The 20,276-nt window shown below is 47.4% G+C and overlaps 1 protein-coding gene across 7 annotated transcripts in view; it reads left to right on the forward strand.

The window, feature by feature from the left end:
- The first annotated feature begins 1,271 nt into the window (after nt 1-1,271).
- The window catches only part of LOC141172180 (msx2-interacting protein-like), a 46,909-nt gene continuing 27,904 nt past the window's right edge, over nt 1,272-20,276 (forward strand). For 5 of the 7 annotated variants that reach the window (XM_073656106.1, XM_073656109.1, XM_073656107.1 and 2 more), the window contains exons 1-5: nt 1,272-1,555; nt 6,530-6,838; nt 7,878-8,336; nt 8,418-8,636; nt 9,995-10,222. In XM_073656106.1, the coding sequence (XP_073512207.1) occupies nt 1,473-1,555; nt 6,530-6,838; nt 7,878-8,336; nt 8,418-8,636; nt 9,995-10,222 (1,298 nt within the window). In that variant the 5' untranslated portion in view covers nt 1,272-1,472. The remainder of the gene's footprint in view (nt 1,556-6,529; nt 6,839-7,877; nt 8,337-8,417; nt 8,637-9,994; nt 10,223-20,276) is intronic. The other 2 variants (XM_073656112.1, XM_073656113.1) reach the window with 2 other exon arrangements.

Here is a 20,276-nt window from a genome sequence, read left to right on the forward strand (position 1 = left end):
CGGCTGGAGCCCAGGAGAAGAGAGGCAGCAAGGGGTCCGGCAGCAGAGCAAACACCGGCTGGAGCCCAGGGGTAGAGAGGCAGCAAGGGGGTCGGCAGCAGTGCAAACACCGGCTGGAGCCCTGGAGAAGAGAGGCAGCAAGGGGGCCAGCAGCAGTGCAAACACCGGCTGGAGCCCAGGGGTAGAGAGGCAGAAAGGGAGTCCGCAGCAGTTCAAACACCGACTGGAGCCCAGGGGTAGAGAGGCAGTAAGGGGGTCGGCAGCAGTGCAAACACCGGCTGGAGCCCAGGGGTAGAGAGGCAGCAAGGGGGTCGGCAGCAGTGCAAACACCGGCTGGAGCCCAGGGGTAGAGAGGCAGCAAGGGGGTCAGCAGCAGTGCAAACACCGGCTGGAGCCCAGGGGTAGAGAGGCAGCAAGAGGGCCGGCAGCAGTGCAAACACCGGCTGGAGCCCAGGGGTAGAGAGGCAGCAAGGGGATTTTTGGAGGAATTATACTCACCAGACGCAGGCAGCGTCGCCCTTCAGAGATCTCACACGGATTGTGCGGGCACCAGTTACTTATTCCAATCTGTGAAGTGTCTATTTGCCCGGTGCGATGCCCATAACCCGTTTGGGCCAAGCTGGAGTGACTTTCGTTAGATGTGGGCCCCTGATCTGTGCGTCTTCAGTGGCCCAGAGTCATTGAACCCTTTTAATAGCCCCCTTCAGTGCCCACTTTGATGCCCATTTTTGTGCCAGTTTTCTGACTCTTTTAGCCGCTTTTAAGTGTATTCACGTCAGTGCACCTCCTCGCATTGTATTTTATTATTGTAGTTTTTTTATTTTTTGTAATTAAACCTGTAAAAAAACAGAAAAAAATAAAGAAAACGCCGAATAAGAAAGCAACTTCAGCATTGGTTCCAGCAGAGAGGCCATACACGATGCCTGACCCCTGGGCCCAGCAGGCTGAAACCGAGCAGCACAGGGTCCGGGGAGATGAAACGGCCCATTGTGTGGGGGCAACAGGATGGCGCCTCCTGCTGGCCGGGCGGAAAACTGCAGTCCTGTGCTATCACTGAGAAAAAGAGTTATGTGCAAAACAGGCCTCAGTCCTCACTGTGCGGCCACTACAGGGGGTCAGATCCCCCCTCACAGCAGACCTACCCGGTAACACTACCCTGAGCACCCCCCCGGAACACCCCAACATGCAGGGGCATCACTTGTCTGCTTCTCCGGCCTCCGTGTCATCTCTGCGCAGCTGCAGGACGTGGCCTCCCGGTATCCGGTCTGCACCGGAAGAGGAGGCCCCGCCCCATCCGGTGACAACATCTCACAGGAGCCACTCCATTCTAGACGCTGCACCAGCGGGAGTCGGGACACGTCGGAGAGAACCGAGTAAATCCGAAGATCCCCCAGCACCCTGCCCGCCAATGCTGGGCTCCACGGCCCACCTGCCCTCACCTCCGTCTGCATGAGCCGGAACACCGAGCCAGCATGGTCCGGGAAACCAGGCACCTGTGGGTGGGGAACTTACCCGAGAACGTGCGGGATGACAAGATTATCGAGCATTTCAAACGGTGAGTGGCCGCGACGTGGCGGAAGATCCTCCGAGAGCACAACCGGGGCTGGAGACGGACTCTGCCGGCTGTAACCGACTACCGACATCTCCTGACAGGATTTATCCGGCTGCAGCACGAGTACACCGGGCGTACCAGACAGGATTTACCGCAGATATTTGTCCTGCACCCCAATATCAGCGTGTACCCCGAATATACCGAGCGTATCTGACAGGATTTACCTCAGATACCGGCAGTACCTTCAATATACCGGCAATTCCTGACAGCATTTACCGCAGATATTTTTCCTGCACCCCAATATCAGCGTGTACCCCGAATATACTGAGCGTATCTGACAGGATTTACCCCAGATATTTGTCTTGCACCCCAATATCATCGTGTACCCCGAATATTCCTGACAGGATTTACCTCAGATACCGGCTGCGCCCCAATATCAGCGTGTACCCCGAATATTCCTGACAGGATTTACCTCAGATACCGGCTGTGCCCCAATATCAGCGTGTACCCCGAATATACTGAGTGTATCTGACAGGATTTACCTCAGATACCGGCTGTGCCCCAATACCAGCGTGTACCCCGAATATTCCTGACAGGATTTACCGCAGATATTTGTCCTGCACCCCAATATCAGTGTGTACCCCGAATATACCGAGCGTATCTGAGAGGATTTACCTCAGATACCGGCAGTACCTTCAATATACCGGCAATTCCTGACAGCATTTACTGCAAATATGTCTTGCACCCCAATATCATCGTGTACCCCGAATATTCCTGACAGGATTTACCTCAGATACCGGCCGTTCCCTCACTGTACCAGCGTGTACCCCGAATATACCTGACAGGATTTACCTCAGATACCAGCTGTGCCCCAATATCAGCGTGTACCCCGAATATTCCTGACAGGATTTACCTCAGATACCGGCTGCACCCCAATATCAGCGTGTGCCCTGAATATTCCTGACAGGATTTACCTCAGATACCAGCTGTGCCCCAATATCAGCGTGTACCCCGAATATTCCTGACAGGATTTACCTCAGATACCGGCCGGGCCCTCACTATACCAGCGTGTACCCCGAATATACCTGACAGGATTTACCTCAGATACCAGCTGTGCCCCAATATCAGCGTGTACCCCGAATATTCCTGACAGGATTTACCTCAGATACCGGCTGCACCCCAATATCAGCGTGTGCCCTGAATATTCCTGACAGGATTTACCTCAGATACCAGCTGTGCCCCAATATCAGCGTGTACCCCGAATATACCTGACAGGATTTACCTCAGATACCGGCCGGGCCCCAATATCAGCGTGTACCCCGAATATACCTGACAGGATTTACCTCAGATACAGGCTGTGCCCCAATATCAGCATGTACCCCGAATATTCCTGACAGGATTTACCTCAGATACCGGCCGGGCCCCAATATCATCGTGTACCCTGAATATACCTGACAGGATTTACCTCAGATACAGGCTGTGCCCCAATATCAGCGTGTACCCTGAATATTCCTGACAGGATTTACCTCAGATACCGGCTGCGCCCCAATATCAGCGTGTGCCCTGAATATTCCTGACAGGATTTACCTCAGATACCGGCTGTGCCCCAATATCATCGTGTACCCCGAATATACCTGACAGGATTTACCTCAGATACTGGCCAGTCCCCAATATCATAGTGTACCCCGAATATACACTACCGTTCAAAAGTTTGGGGTCATTTAAAAATGTATCTATTTTCTAACCCCTTTCTGACGTATGACGTAATAGTACGTCTTGGTGACCTGGGCCGATTGGACCAATGACGTACTATTAGGTCATATGGCGATCACGCCCGCACACGTGCGGGGCGATCGTCGCCGGGTGTCAGCTTCCACATTCCAAAAATTACTGTGAAGCACCTGAAGGGTTAATAAACTTCTTTGATGTAGTTTTGAGCACCTTGAGGGGTGCAGTTTTTAGAATGGTGTCACTTTTGGGTATTTTCTGTCATCTAGACCCCTCAAAGTGACTTCAAATGTGATGTGGTCCCTAAAAAATGGTTTTGTAAATTTTGTTGGAAAAATGAGAAATCGCTGGTCAACTTTGAACCCTTATAGCTCCATAACAAAAAAAAAAATTCCAAAATTGTGCTGATGTAAAGTAGACATGTGGGAAATGTTATTTATTAACTGTTTTGTGTGACATATCTCTCTGATTTAAGGGCATAAAAATTCAAATTTTGAAAATTGCAAAATTTTCAAAATTTTCTTTTTTTTTTCACAAACGCAAGTGATATCGAAGAAATTTCACCACTATCATGAAGTACAATATGTCACGAAAAAACAGTCTCAGAATCGGGGATCCGTTGAAGCGTTCCAGAGTAATTACTTCCTAAAGTGACAGTGGTCAGAATTGTAAAAATTGGCCTGGTCATTAACGTGCAAACCACCCTCGGGGGTAAAGGGGTTAAAGAAAAGCACTTTTTTTTTTTTTCAATGAAGCTGACATTAAATGAATCAGAAATCCACTCTATACATTGTTAATGTGGTAAATGACTATTCTAGCTGCAAACGTCTTGTTTTTATTACAATATCTACATAGGTGTATAGAGGCCCATTTCCAACAACCACCACTCCCGTGTTTTAATGGTACATTGTGTTTGCTAACTGTGTAAGAAGCTAATGGATGTTTAGAAAACCCTTCCACAAGTATGTTAGCCCAGCTGAAAAAGGTTTTGCTGATTTGAGAAGCTATAACATTGACCTTGCTTTGAGCTAGTTGAGAATCTGGAGCATTACATTTGTTTGTTCTATGAAACTCAAAATGGCCAGAAAAAGAGAACTTTCATGTGAAACTCGACAGTCTATTCTTGTTCTTAGAAATGAAGGCTATTCCATGCGAGAAGTTGCCAAGAAACTGAAGATTTCCTACAAAGGTGTGTACTACTCCCTTCAGAGGAGAGAACAAACAGGCTCTAACCAGAGTAGAAAGAGAAGTGGGAGTCGGTCTGCACAACTGAGCAACAAGACAAGGACATTAGAGTCTCTAGTGTGAGAAATCAATGCCTCACAGCTCCTCATTAAATAGTACACGAAAAACGCCAGTGTCAACGTCTACAGCGAAGAGCCGACTCCGGGATGCTGGCCTTCAGGGCAAAGTGGCAAAGAGAGAGCCATATCTGAGACTGGCTAATAAAAGGAAAAGATTAATATGGGCAAAAGAACACAGACATTGGACAGAGGAAGATTGGAAAAAAGTTTTATGGACAGAAAAATCAAAGTTTGAGGTGTTTGGATCACACACAAGAACATTTGTGAGACGCAGAACAACTGAAAAGATGCTGGAAGAGTGCCTGACACCATCTGTCAAGCATGGTGGAGGTAATGTGATGGTCTGGTGTTGCTTTGGTTCTGGTAAACTGGGAGATTTGTAGAAGGTTAATGGGATTTTGAATAAGGAAGGCTATCACTCCATTTTGCAACGCCATGCCATACCCTGTGGACAGCGCTTGATTGGAGCCAATTTCATCCTACAACAGGACAATGACCCAAAGCACACCTCCAAATTCTGCATGAACTATTTAGGGAAGAAGCAGGCGGCTGGTATTCTATCTGTAATGGAGTGGCCAGAGCAGTCACCAGATCTCAACCCCATTGAGATGTTGTGGGAGCAGCTTGACTGTATGGTGCAACGCAAAAAGTGCCCATCAAGCCAATCCAACTTGTAGAGGGGCTTCAGGAAGCATGGGGGGAAATGTCTCAAGATGACCTCAGCTAATTAACAGCTAGAAGCCAAAGGTCTGCAATGCTGGAATTGCTGCAAAGGAGCAAAGTGTGAAGGAGAAAATTATTCTTTCAAATAAAAATCATTATTTCTAACCTTCTCAATGTCTGGACGATATTTTCTAATCATTTCGCAACTCATTTGATAAATAAAATGAGGTCTTGGGAGGACCGGAGATTGTGAGGGAATATATTGGGAGAATAGTTCAGAGATGTACGGAGGAGAGAGGTTATGGACGGCTTTGTAGGCCCTTATAACTGGATACGCCGCGGAATTGGAAGCCAGTGAAGAGCATTGCGGAGGGGAGTAGCGAGGAGAGAGATGAAGTAGTCACGCAGCAGAATTAAGAATGGACTGGAGGGGTACGAGTGTGTTAGCAGGTAGGCCACAGAGGAAGATGATGAGGGCATGCACAAGCATTTTAGTAGCTTGAGGGTCGAGGAAAGGACTGATTCTGGAAATATTTTTGAGCAGGAGGTGGCGAGAGCTTGGATGTGGGGTTTGAAGGACAGAGCCGAGTCGAGGGTTACTTTGAGGCAGCGGACTTCCGGTACAGTGGAAAGCGTGATGTCGTTTATTGTGGCTTCATCCTTGTATGGATAATTCCCAGCCGTGACCTCCCCGCTCCCACCCATATCATCCAGATCCACAGAGCGGAGGATCTCCGTAAAATGGCGGCCTGGTTTACTGAAAGTAGCAAAGCCCCCAGCGTCTGCAATCTGGGCACAAGTTGTGTACACAGAGCCTTCCCTCCACTCCGCCATATTCCTCCCTTCAGTTACCATGGAGATGTTGCTAAGAGGTGCAGCAAGGGAGGGATTTAGGCCACGGCCCCACTATCAGTATTTTTTTCTCAGCAGTGGGTGATAGATGCAGAATTGGTGACTTGTTTCTATTAGACCTTTTCTCTGATTGTTCCTCACCTGGTTTTGTCTCCCACTCCTGAGAAAAAGTACTGACCGAATACTAATAGTGGGGTTGTGGCATGTTCCCAATTAGGGTACGCTCACATCTGCGTATATAAGTTGCTGTGATTCTCGGCCAGAAAAGTTGGAGCTCGTGAGGCGAGTGTCATGTTTTTTTTTTTCGTCACGTAGCATCCGTATGCAATGCGTTTTTTAACGTCAGCTTTTGCATGAAGTAATCCTGTCATTTGAAGCTATCTATAGTCTTGGTCCAGTGTTTTCTCAATTTTTTTTTTTTTATTTTTAGATACGGACACGTCGAAAATGTCAGAATTTTACCTAAACGTGGATCCGATGGTGGAGTGGCAGCGTTTGTGGATTTTGCGACTATTGAAAGCGCACAGAAGGCGCACAATGCCGTCAACAAAATGGGAGACCGAGAACTACGGACGGATTATAACAAGCCGGGAGTTGCCCGTGTTTTGGATGAGACCGTTTCCATAACATCTCCTAGTAGAGAGGTTTCTGGTTTCAGAGCAGGTGGTGGAAGGACCACTTATGGACCCCCACAATCACTTCATGCATGGGAAGGACGTTATGAACGGACTCTTGATGGGTAAGTTGTAAGGTTTTCGCTAGGCAGGTATTTTGTATTTATTATTTGTTTATTCCCATGGATTACCCTCCTTGCGGGAACATGCTGCTGTCCAGGTGGATGTATCGTTGGGGCCTGGTCGTTCAGCTGGTGGTGGAGTTGCCCTTGGGTCATGGATTGGTGGTATTCGCTGGCACGTATCTTCTGACCGCTCTGGATTGTACTCATTTCAATGGGAATAGTCTAAGAGGAGTGAAGACTATACACATGGGATTTACACAGACAAAGCCGGGAATTCTTCGATTACGTGGCGATATAAATCTATATTACGTGGAATATGAAATTCTTCCTGAACGTTGGACATTAAAGGCCTGGTGGAAGTGTGGATGGTGTCACTATAATGTACGAAAAGAAGAAAAATCAAGAAACAAAATAAATTTGTCGCCTGAGGATGTACCAAGTATGGATGTCTATACCGTACCCCCGTGACTTACAGGATACTCGGACCCTAACGGATATGGTTTCCCTGAATACGGCAGCTGCCATGGGACATCCTGATATTTCCAAAAAATTATATATAGCTTTTTTTTTTTTTTTTTTGCGAAGCTCACAGCGGATAACTTTGATCCAAGTCAGGCGATTGGTTTGTGTTTTTTTTTTTTTTCTTGGTTCATCCATTTGCAACCCTTGCCCTTTTGCCTCATTAAGAAGGTGGATTTACCCTAAAAAGGGAGCAAATTGGGGAAGTTATGTGCTGAAATCACCCCCTAGATTTAATTGGGATTGTAGGTCGTGTTTCCTCACTCAGAAAAGGTTGGTATGTTCTGCCCTGTATATATTCCGCCCCTTTCCTAACCCAAAGTCCTCATAAGTCCCATAAGTTGGTAATTGGTCCTATTCACATGTGAACTAGTGTGTATTAGTTTATTAGTAGTAGATGGCATTTTATATTTGAATGCATGAAATGATTCATTGTATTCCCACATTCTTTCTTTGTAATGGGAGACTGATCTTTCCTCCCTTTTTATTTCATTTTTTTTTTTTTTTCTTTTAATCACAGGGCTTCTGATACACGGGAGCGTTCTTATGAACATAGTGCCTATGGACACCATGAACGTGGGACTGCTGGAGGGTTTGAACGGACACGACACTATGACCAGGATTACTATCGAGACGCACGTGACCGGACCTTACAACATGGAATATATAATAATTCTCAGCGAAGTCCAAGCCCTTTTGATGCCAGTCATCCACATATTGAAGCTAGGATCCAAAAGCCGTTAACATTGCCCAGTGTAGCACACAGGGATATTTACCGGACTGACACTTCACGGGAGGTACGAGGCAGGCGGCGAGAGCGAAAGTACCAGCACAGCCGGAGCCGCTCGCCTCATTCATCCCAGTCAAGTAACCAGTCCCCCCAGCGGCTGGCCAGCCAAGCTTCTAGGCCCGCAAGATCCCGCAGCGGCTCGCGGAGTAGATCCTCTAGTAGTGCTTCTCTCAGCAGCAGTACTGTCAGGTAGGTTTCGTCACAGTTGTGCTTGGATAGGTTTATATCATGGGCTTTCATCTTGTCACTTTGTCATTTACATTGGTAAAGCTTTGAAGATGACTTTGACGTTTCACGGGAGGTACGAGGCAGGCAGCCTGAACGGATCTACCAGCACAGCCGGAGCCGCTCGCCTCATTCATCCCAGTCAAGGACCCAGTCCCCCCAGCGGCTGGCCAGCCAAGCTTCTAGGCCCTCAAGATCCCCCAGCGGCAGCGGCTCGTGGAGTAGATCCTCTAGTAGTGCTTCTCTCAGCAGCAGTACTGTCAGGTAGGTCTCGCCTCAGTTCTGCTTGGATAGGTTATATCACGGGCTTTCATCTGGTCACTGTCATTTGCATTGGTGAAATCACCGTATTTGCTCTACTTCTAGGCAATCTATGTAAATAAAAATGTAAACGTTCGTTTGTTCAAAATCTTAAATCTCCGAAAGTTCTTTACCGATTGCTTTGAAATTTTGACACAACGTTGCATTCGAATACACGCATGTTTTTATAGACCTATGTTTTTATGTACCAGCTGTTGGACGTAAAAGCAACAGCAGGAGGGGGGTGTTACGAGCTCAGTGCCAGGCCGACTCTCCCCGGCTGCCCGGCATTCTTTCCCCCCAACCACCTTAGTGACATCTCAATCTTAAACCCTTCTCCCTATCCTTCATTCCCCCCAGCCGCTGCCTGTGCTCTGCTAATTTCGTGTCCCCCGTGGGGGTTGGGAGGAAGGGGAATGATGAGACAGTCTGTTAGAGGCCGAAAGACGCTGCTGCTCATCACCACCACCGCCTGGTAGACGGCTGCCTCTGCTCTCCGGCACCGCTGCGGCTTCTTCAACTCCCGGCACATGAGTCTTATTTCCGACTGCGCAACAACAAGTGGGGGAAGGAGAGGTGCAGGCCGCAGCCTCCGCTCTGGGCGCTGAGCTGGGCCCGAGCCTCGCAGCAGTGGGTGGGTAGCGAGCGAGTGCAAATCCCACTGCGCCACCGGCGGAAACAGCGCTGTGATCTGGCCCAAGCTGATCACCCCCTCCTCTGCCACCACCTGCCTTCATCTCTGCACCCCCTCCTGTCACATTCCCTCTGTACTAGGGAATTGCATAACTAGCCATCCCTAACCTGACCGGCTCCATTGTGACCCCTGACAGCAAGTACCGACCTCTTGCAGAGTACAGGCCTGCAGGGGTCACAGGGTACAGGCTGCCACCATGCCTGCCTGTTGGGCCCAACTATCAACAGCGCCAGCATTGCCCCATCTGATATCCTTACATTTCTATTTATATAGATAGATAGTGCGGTTCTAATACTGGTACCCGCATTTGGTTCCCTCTCCTGATGAGACCTGGCAGGTTCAGAAGGGACAGCCGTTGACGAATGGAGGCGCCACTTGCGCAGGATTAGTGTGCCAACCTCCACAGACGGACAGGAGTGAGAGGTAGATTTTTAATAGGTACATTACTGAGGTTCGATAATTGTTCTTTATCACTGGGGTGTTTTGTCTTTTGTATGTATTTTAAATTATTAAAAGTTGTATTTTATTATTGGCTAGAAATATAGCAAATGCGGTGATTTGTCAAACAGTGTGTACTACAATAATATCACTTTACTGTAATTTTTTTTTTTTTTTTGCATTGGTGAAGCTTTGAAGACGACTTTGATGACGCTTCACAGGAGGTACGAGGCAGGCGGCCTGAACGGACCTACCAGCACAGCCGGAGCCGCTCGCCTCATTCCTCCCAGTCAAGGAATCAGTCCCCCCAGCGGCTGGCCAGCCAAGCTTCTAGGCCCGCAAGATCCCCCAGCGGCAGCGGCTCGCGGAGTAGATCCTCTAGTAGTGATTCTCGCAGCAGTAGTACCAGTAGTGACAGGTAGGTGTCGCCACAGCTGTGCTTGGATATATCCAGGGCTTTCATCTTGTCACTTTATTTGCATGGGTGAAGCTTTGAAGACGACTTCCATGCAAAGTTAGTAAATGTCCTTTTAATTATTTTTCTTTCTCTGCTGATCGTCCGCTGTATCTGTAAGAGTTTTGGTTTTCAGCATGTGCTGCTTACAGGGAATGTGCCGCTGAGGGTGATATTCTCGGCCATTTCACAGTCGTTCTGTGGAAGTGTAGTTCATCTGCCTTAGCTGGCTATTCATGACTGCTGATCAACTTCTATGTTGGCATTTCTGTCCGCACAGAATGACTGTTCAAACCAAGCACAGGCGCTTGGGGCATTATGGCTGCCAGACATTTACATGCACCTTCCTACCTTCTTGTTTTCCATCTACCTCCTTTTTTCTTTGCCCTATAAAGCCAGAGCTGTCAATCAAAGAAGAGGAGGGGAGGGGCTTGACCGGAAGTCCACATAAGAGGACGTGGGTGAGGAGAGCTCTCTACCCCAGGACTTAAAATCACACCTTTACCATTAGCATTTCACCCATCATGGGGAAAAAACGACAGCCCAAGACCCCCCCCCAAAGGCCCAGAGGCACCGGGACCGTTGACCTTGGACAGCTTCTTTAAACAAGGGGCCCGGGACACCTCTCCGTCGCCCCCACTTCACGGCAGCGCTGGCATGCCGCCGGACCACTCGGTTCCTGAGTATAACCTACCTGTTACCAGGAGATCGGTGAGCCTCATTGCAGCCAGCGGAGCGCCCCGCGGATCAGCCCGGAGGAAACCCGTCATCCGGAGTCTGAGAGACAACAGGGTAAATCCCCGTCGCGCTCGTCCACCAAGATGGCGCGAGACGCCATAGCTCTGCCCTCCTTCTTCCTTGGATTTCCCGCCTGTGGCACTGAGCTGGTGGGGGAGGAGCAGAGAGACAGGCGAACACGGAGCCCGCCGCAGCGCTCCGGAGGACTTGATCCGGCTACTGCTTCCTTACATACCGACTGGATGGAGACGTCGGAGGTGACAGAGGACCCCCCCCACCCCCTTCTCCCCCTCGCTACCTAATTGATCTCCACCCAGAAACAGAATCTAATGGGGAAGCTGACAAGGGCTCTGAGGGAGACTCCTGCTGGGTCTATAGATCAGACACTTCAAATAGTAGCCCCAGGATAGAAGTGCCCTTTCCCCCTGGCCATGTTACGGCTGTGATCCGTCCCTCACCATCTGAGCTCAGACCGCCATTGCTCTCCTCTCCTGTTTCCAGTCTGTCGGGGGAAGCCCATCCTTTGCATCAGCGGGAGAAGGCTTTCCTAGATTCCCCCAGGCCACAGAGAGGACCTAAAGCCCCTAAACTGACTCCTCAACGCTGGCATGCTTCCGGGGACGGAGAGATTGGCACAGAGGCTATTACTCCGCAACATGAGTCTCTCTTAGACACTATCCATATCTGTGATTTTACACCCCCTCTTCAAGCCACTAATTCCTCCACCCCAATGGGACCTCCTCGGGACTGGTGGGCATTCGTTCAACATCTCCCCACAAAACAGGACTTTCAAAATCTTGTTCAAGAAGTAAGTCGCCTGTCGCACTGAAGTCGCAGCAGTACGCAAAGAGGTAGCTGAACTGTTGCACCTATTTCATAAATTAGAAGAAGATCATACCGCTGCAAGACAGGTCATTGGCCAATTGCAATCTATACTGACTTCACAGGCAAAAGTCATTGGGGACTTACAGCGACATGTCGAAGACCTCGATAATAGAGGCCGGAGACATAACATCAGGCTTAGAGGGATTCCTGAAGTCCGTGTAAAAGAGGATGTAGTGGGTACCCTCCAAACAATCTTCAACTCCATTCTCTGCCGCCCTCCGGATCAGCCTATACCTATGGACAGAGCCCATAGAGCACTGAAAACGAAAAATCTCAGAGGACCCCCGAGAGACGTTATTTGTCATATTACTGATTTTCGCCTGAAAGAGGAAATAATGGCCAAAGCATATGCCTCCAAACAGCCTACCTTCAAGGAGACCAGGGTTGATCTCTTTCAGGATTTGTCTTGGATCACGCTTCAACGTCCCCGTGCATTGAAACCCCTCCTTAATCTATTACAGGACAAAGACATACCTTATAAATGGGGCTTCCCATTTAGCTTATGGGCACGACAAGGCACCACGGGTGCGATATTAAGACATCCGGAAGATCTGCCTGCTTTCTGTAAAACCTTCAATCTTGACCCACCGGATCTACCGGATTGGTTCACACCAGCGATCTTCGCACCCCTCCAACCGACCTGGCAGTCAGTCTCCTCGAGGAAAAGACGAGCGGGAAACATGAACAGAAACGCCTGAAGACTGGAACTTTAGTAATGGTCTTACTCATCTAATTCCTTGTCTTTCAGGGTGTCACCTCTGCTGCATAGATTTCCCCTATATAACCCCTCCCTCTTTTATTTCCTTTCTCCCTTTCTCTCCCCCCCCCCCCCCCTTCCTTTTCCCCTCCCTTCCCCTTCCTCACCTTATTCCCCCCCACCGTCCCTCCCCTCCTTTTTGGAAGGGTCTCCATTACTGAGCTACACCTTACCTCCCCATACTGATGGACACACATTTGTTAACATTCCTGGGGTGGTAGAATTTATTAGAACATACTCCCCGCCCCCCACCTTGTCACTCCCTGTGGCGACTTGTCAACCCTCCGACAAGAGTACGGACCCTAATTATTCACACCCCCTTAAAGGGGATGGCAGACTATTTGTTATCTGTCTGTTAAGATTCTCCTATTCAACAGTCCTGCTCTCGTACTCGGTCCAAAGTTGTTTGGACCTGGTTAATAATTATATTTGCAATGTTTCTACATTTGGTTATCTTTATGCATGTTATTTTATCTTTAGGTCTTAACTGCGTCTACTATATTTTTGTATTAAGAGTTCCTCTAAATACATTAGTAAAAATTCAAGAAACTCCCCAATTGAAATGTAAGCCTCTATCGCAGGTCAGTATCTTGCAAACCCCGACCCCATTGCTTAATGTGCAACACTCCTACATGTCCAGATGGGAAAGCTGGCTAGGCCATACGCTAACTACCCAACAATGGCAGATGATTTGGTCTCGGGCCTACAAATCCTCTAACACCCTTTATAAAGAAAACCAGATAAAGATCCTGATGTTGGTACCATACCCCAGAACTACTTCATAAAATGAATCATACCATCCCAGATAATTGCTGGAGATGTGGTGCCAATGGGGCATCCCTTTTCCACATATTGTGGTCATGTCCCGAGATATTGGGCTATTGGGAAGAAGTGGAGCAGTTGCTAAGTGACGTACTTGGGGTTTTTGTTCCCCTAGACCCACATATATACATGCTGAACCTCTCCCCTAGAGGACTAGGAAAAAAAAAAAAAAAGTAATCTACTTTTACATTTGCTGACAGCTGCTAAGTGTTTGATCCCGTTATTCTGGCAGAAACCCACTACCCCCACGATATCTGATCTTTACACTAGAATAAGCGACATCCACATTATGGAAAAAATTACTGCAAACCTACACAACACTAGAGACTGTTTCGAAAAAATTTGGGACTATGGGACCTGTTTAGAGAGCGCTTCCGTTTATAACCTTCTCAAGCTTAGAAGTTCATTGCTATGACTCTCACTAACTTGTAACAATGATAGATATTGTATACTTGTGAGGAATGCTCACCATGTCATATGAAACTTTATTTATATCTTACATTTCACTCCAGAACCAAAGAGAGAACTCTAGAGTTATATATTTACTTCCTTTACTAATGTTTATTTTCCATGTCATTGTCTCTCCACCTTGACTCTGTACTTCATCTGTATGCAAACTGAACGACAATGTCATTCTTGTTATGAAAATTGTTCAAAAAACATAAAGTTGAAACGAAGAGGAGGGGAGAGATGGATGGAAAACAAGCAGGTGGGGGGTGCTGTGTTTAGCCATGAGGCGCCCGGGCTTGATTTCGGCAGTCATTCTGTGACGTCCTTGGTTGGATGTCGTTGGTCACTTTGTACCATTCATAGATTTTGCTGTGAGTTCATCTTGTAGACCCATTGATTGTGAGAAGCCAAGTTTTATATTTTTAACATCTTGTGATACATTTGGTTTTCTTTGCAACCTAGAAGAATGTTTTATGACAAGAATTCTGTGGATATTCTGTTTTTTTCTTGCCGTCTGTTTTCATTTGGTGAATTATTGCTATTGTATGTGATTTAGCGGTTTGCGATCCACCTCTCCATTGATGGGAATAAGACCCCTCCCATAGGGATCTTTCTATGGCAGGATTTGGCATGTTAGTCCACAGTGTTTGAGCCTTCTCCTCCCCCATCTGTCATCAGGAAACCTGATGGACTTTGGTTCAGCTCTATGTCCTCAACTTGTACAAGGGGGTTTGGAGCTTTGCTGTATCACATCTACAAGACATTTTTATTTCAGCCCACCTTTTAGTTTGCAAATTAAGGCCTAATGCAGATGTCTGTATACCGTGGTCCTAGTACGGACTGTGACTTCAGCAGGGCTGTGGAGTCGGGGGTCATGGAGTCTGAGTCCGTTCAGGTGGAGTCGGTACAGGATGGACAGACTCCGGCTCCTAAAATATATAATAAATTGCTACAGTAGTTCAGTGCTGTAAATTTTTTCATAAGAGTTTGAGAAAGTTATGAAATGTCCTATAAATGTCTGTTCTTTTCCTGATCTAAGAGTTGAGATGCATCTGTGCTGCACTTTATGTACACGCTCAGTAGTGACCGGGGCTGTGGAGTCGGAAGTGAGGGAAATTGAGGAGTCGGAGGTTTCGCTTCCAGACTCCACAGCCCTGGACTATAGGACTGAGCGTGAGTCTGCTGACCCGAGCTCTACAGCCTAATGTATGAGCAGCCTCACGGCCCGTCCTCAGACTGCGATCTACCGATGCTCGGCCTCCTCCTGATCACGCTGCCAGTACTAGGCTGCAGAGTAGATGTGACCCGTCCTCAGACTGCTATCTACCGATGCTCGGCCTCCTCCTGATCACGCTGCCAGTACTAGGCTGCAGACTAGATGTGATGTCTGTCTATGGCTGATGAGACCCAGCCTTATAAAATGTAGAAATGTGTGCCGAGTGTGATCCAACTAGATGCAGTGTGACGCTGAGAACCAGCCACCAGATGTATCCCAGGCTGAACCTGCTCCCATGTGTTTTCTGAGGTTGTGGAGGACACAATGGTGTTATCTTCAGGAATAGATCAGCCGAGGTGAATGCAGAAGCTGACATTTCTGAGGCGCAGCTGCTGGTTATGGGCTTATTTCCCAACCTCATAGGCAAATATGTGAGTTATTCCCGATCAGTAATTGTCTATAACTCATTATATGGCCGTGTCTGAGCCCTCATATACTCTGCATTCGAGGCTTGTCTGTGTATGTAGATATATGGTAATGACACCGACCTCTGTTAGACGGCTCCTGTACAGGCTTTACAGCTGCATGTGTAGACTCCTACTGTAAACTTCCACCACATTGTATACTTTTTTGTTGGGGCTTTTGCTGCACCTCCTTATATTAATAAAAAAATAAAACTGTATATCCTCTTCAGAGAGTAAAGGGACACTCGTATCTCCATCTGGTTAATGGTGGACAGTGTGTGTGTGTGTGTGTGTGTGTTAATGGACGGATTTATAATTCTAGAGCTTTATCATCAAAGGTCATGGGTTATAGTTCTGTCCATAATTGTCATCCTCGTTTAGTCTTTTGTTTTTTCGTATATGAGAGTGAATGTGGGTGATGTCTGTGACTGCCTGAACTTTTGTCCTCTGTAGATTTTACCTGAGGAGCATTTAGCACTTGCTAATAGAGCAATTCCTCCGTAAGATTTCATGGTTTGTGTGCTGTCTGGAAGTGAACAAAGTCCTATTCTAGCAAGATTTCTACATGGTATTTAATCCATTGCTGCTGTTTTTTTTTTTGTTTGTTTGTTTTTTTCTTTGGTTCTGTTTTAAAGTGTTCAAAGCTATCTATTTCACTGTTTTATGGCCTTCTGTTATATATTGGTTTGTTTATCCTGCATAGCATTGCCTGCTCTGGCCTTGTGCTAATTGGCTAATTACTCAGTTTGGCCAACTGGTGCTGCATGTTAGCAGACATTTCAATTCATATATGTTCAGCTCTGGCTAAGGATAGCACGCGTGCTGGGTCACTTGTGCAATAGCTTTAAAGTGCTTTTAATAAGCAGTTATACAATGATAGTTGGACAGGGCAGGAGACAGGTAAGGTGCATAAGATATTCATACAAACATGCTGCTTCTTGGTCAGTTGTATTGCATTATGCATAGCATTCTGCTTCTTACTTGTTTTAACTTCTGCTTTCTCACATCTCGCCCGCCCTTTAACACATTCTGTGCACTCTCTCCATATCCACCCCTCCTCTCTCCCCTCTCCCATGTATAACTCTGAGGCTCTACTGACATTTCTCACCCACTTCAAACCATCCACTACCTCCATACAGCACTCAAAACATTCATACAAATCATTGCACCACCTGCTCGTTCTTTTTTTCTCCTTCTCCTAGTCACTGGTGACATTTCCCCCAACCCTGGGCTTCCCTCCACTAGCATACACTACTGTCCTCCAGCTGCATATAGAAACCCTGCTAATCTTATTAACATTCAGTGCATGCCCTCTCCTATTGCTTTCCACTGTGTTCTCTGGAACGCACGGTCTGTGTAACAAACTAACTTACATTCACAATTTTTTTCCTCTCTAATTCCCTTAACCTTATGGCTATTACAGAAACCTGGATCCAGCATTCAGACGCCACCGCAGCTGCTGCTTTCTCATTTGGTGGGCTGAAATTTTCACATACCGCCAGACCTGAAAACAGAGGGGGTGGAGGTGTTGGTTTGCTCCTTTCACCACAATGTGCTTTCGAGGTCACACCCCCCCCCCCAGTTCCCTCACTTATGTTTCCTTCCTTGAAGTCCACACTGTCAGACTCTTCAAACCCTTTTCCCTGCTAGTGGCGGTTGTGTATCGCCCTCCAGGCTCCTCTCACCAGTTCCTGGATCACTTTGCCCCCTGGCTTCCTCACTTTCTATCCTGTGACATCCCCACCCTCATCATGGGAGACTTTAACATCCCCATCGATGATCCCCTCTCCCAATCTGCCTCTCATCTACTTTCTCTAACCTCCTCATTCAGTCTCTCACAGTTTACTAATTCTACGCATGAAGACGGGAATACTCTGGACCTGGTTTTCTCCCATGTCTGCTCGCTGCATGATTTTACCAACTCCCCTCTCCTGCTCTCGGACCACAACTTTCTTTCCTTCTCTGTCAAAAACTGTCTCCTCGCCCGGGACACCCCCACTTACCACACTTATAGGAATACACATACCATTAATACCCAGCAGCTTATGGACAATCTCCACACATCTTTAGCTCCCATCTCCTCCTTCTCCTGTCCAGACTTAGCATTGTCACACTATAATAATACACTGCAGAGTGCCCTAGATGAAGCGGCTCCTTCTACACGCAGAAAGACACGACAGACAATGGCAGCCCTGGCACACGATGCAAACACGCTATCTTCAGCGCTGCTCAAGGTGTGCTGAGCGTCAGTGGAGAAAATCTCTTTTAGCAGAAGACTTCATCCACTATAAATTCATGCTCAAAACCTATAACTCTGCCCTTCATCTGGCCAAACAATCCTACTTCACCAACCTCATCACTTCAATGTCCAACAATCCAAAACGACTTTTTGAACCCTTAAACTCCCTCCTGAAACCTAAAGCACAGACCACCACCACCACCAACCTCAGCGGGGAGGATCTGGCCACTTATTTCCTAAAAAAAAAAATTAACCATGTCCATCAGGACATCAAAGCCCAATCTCCTCAGTGCCTGGATCCCTGTCTCTGCCTCACTTCAAGCTCACTTGCCATCTTTGAGCCGGTTACAGAAGAAATTACCCAGCTCCTCGCTTCTTCTCGACCTACAACCTGCAACAGTGACCCCATTCCCTCACATCTCCTGCAGTCTCTCTCACCGGTGGTCACCACTCACCTGACTAAAATATTTAACCTCTCTCTTTCTTCAGGTATCTTTCCCTCCTCATTTAAACATGCCATTATAAACCCTTTACTGAAAAAGCCATCCATGGACCAGAACTGCACTGCTAACTACAGACCGGTCTCTAATCTTCCCTTCATCTCTAAACTCCTGGAACGCCTGGTCCACTCCCGTCTAATCCGCTATCTCTCAGATAACTCTCTCCTCCACCCTCTACAATCTGGTTTCTGCTCCTTGCACTCCACTGAAACTGCCCTTAGGCTATGTGCCCACGATGCAGAAATGCTCCGGATTTTTCTTGAGCGTTTCTGCATCTCCCTGGCAGAAAAAATGTATGCGGATTGTACATGCGTTTTCCTGCCAGGGACAAGCGGAAGGGAAGCGTTCTTCACATGCATTTCTGCATGAGGGTTGACAAGCGATTTTAGCATCCCTTGGAAAGTGCTTGACAACTTGGTCACACTATATAAATCCATGCAAACTGCATGGATTTATATAGTGTGACCAAAAGAATGGTAAAAAATAAAAAAAATAAATATATATTTACTTTCTGATGGACCCTGGAGTCCTTACCTCTGCTTGCCGGCAGCTCGCGGTAGATTTAAGGACCTGCCAACATCAGCGGTCACGTGACCCGTCACTAAATGACGTCAGCGCAGGTCCTTTAATCTGCTGGCAAGCAGGGGCAAGGACTCCGGGGGCCATCAGAAGGTAAGTATATATTTTATTTTTATTCTTTTTTTTTTTTTTTTTTTTTACAGGTACTATGGTACCTGGGTCTGGAGGAGAGTTTCCTCTTCGCCAAACCCGGGTACCATCCTCACATTAAAACGCATGGAATTCACATGTACAGATCCAGTGATGCGGATTACATGCGTTCCACTGCAAGTCAATGGTAGCGAAAACGCCGCGCTTCCGCAAAATAATTGGTAGTGCTGCGTATTTTTCTGCAATGATAATCCGCAGCGGAAATTTCCGCAGCATGCACACAGCACATGTGTATTATCATTGGGGAACATGGCAGACCTTCTACCAAGCGTTTTTTAAGCGTTTCTGCAGCTGAATTGCCGCTGCGGAAACGCTTAAACGCATTGTGGGCACACAGCCTTACTAAAGTCTACTAACAGCTAAATCTAATGGTCGCTGCTCCCTGCTGATCTCCTGGATCTCTCTGCTGATCTCCTGGATCTCTCTGCAGCATTCGACACTGTGGATCACCAGCTCCTCCTCACTATGCTCCGCACTATCGGCCTCAAGGACACTGTTCTTTCCTGGTTCTCCTCCTACCTCTCTGACCGCTCCTTCACTGTATCTTTTGCCGGCTCCTCTTCCTCTCCTCATCCCCTTACTATCGGGGTCCCGCAGGGCTCAGTCCTAGGCCCCCTCCTCTTCTCTCTATGTTTGTCCAATAGGGGCAGTGTAATCAGCAGATTTGGGTTCCAGTATCATCTCTATGCTGACGACACCCAATTATACACCTCTTCCCCTGACATCACCCCTGCATTACTACAAAATACCAAGGATTGTCTGTCCGTTGTCTCTAGCACCATGTCCTCCCTCTCTTAAACTGAACCTCTCTAAAACTGAACTTCTTGTGTTTTCCCCCTCTACTAATCCAACTCTACCTAACATCGAAATTACCTTGGAGGGTTCAACCATAACTCCCAGCAGCACGCCCGCTGCCTTGGGGTCATATTCGATACTAAACTTTCCTTTACTCCCTACATCCGATCACTCACCCGCTCTTGTCACCTGCATCTTAACCCATTACTTGCCAAATTAGCAATTTTCATTTTTTGGACCTAATTAGAAAAGCTTAGTTGCTAGAAGCAAAAAAATTAGGCGTCCCAAAAAAAGGACATTCGTAGATAATGGGTTAAAAACATCTCCAGAATCCGATGTTTTCTCACCTTTGAAACTGCTAAAACTCTTACTGTTGCTCTTATTCACTCTCGTCTAGACTACTGCAACGCTCTTCTGATTGGT

Source organism: Phyllobates terribilis, unplaced genomic scaffold, assembly GCF_046119375.1.
Source record: "Phyllobates terribilis strain yellow unplaced genomic scaffold, ASM4611937v1 Scaffold_12__6_contigs__length_324123572, whole genome shotgun sequence".
NCBI lineage: Eukaryota > Metazoa > Chordata > Amphibia > Anura > Dendrobatidae > Phyllobates > Phyllobates terribilis.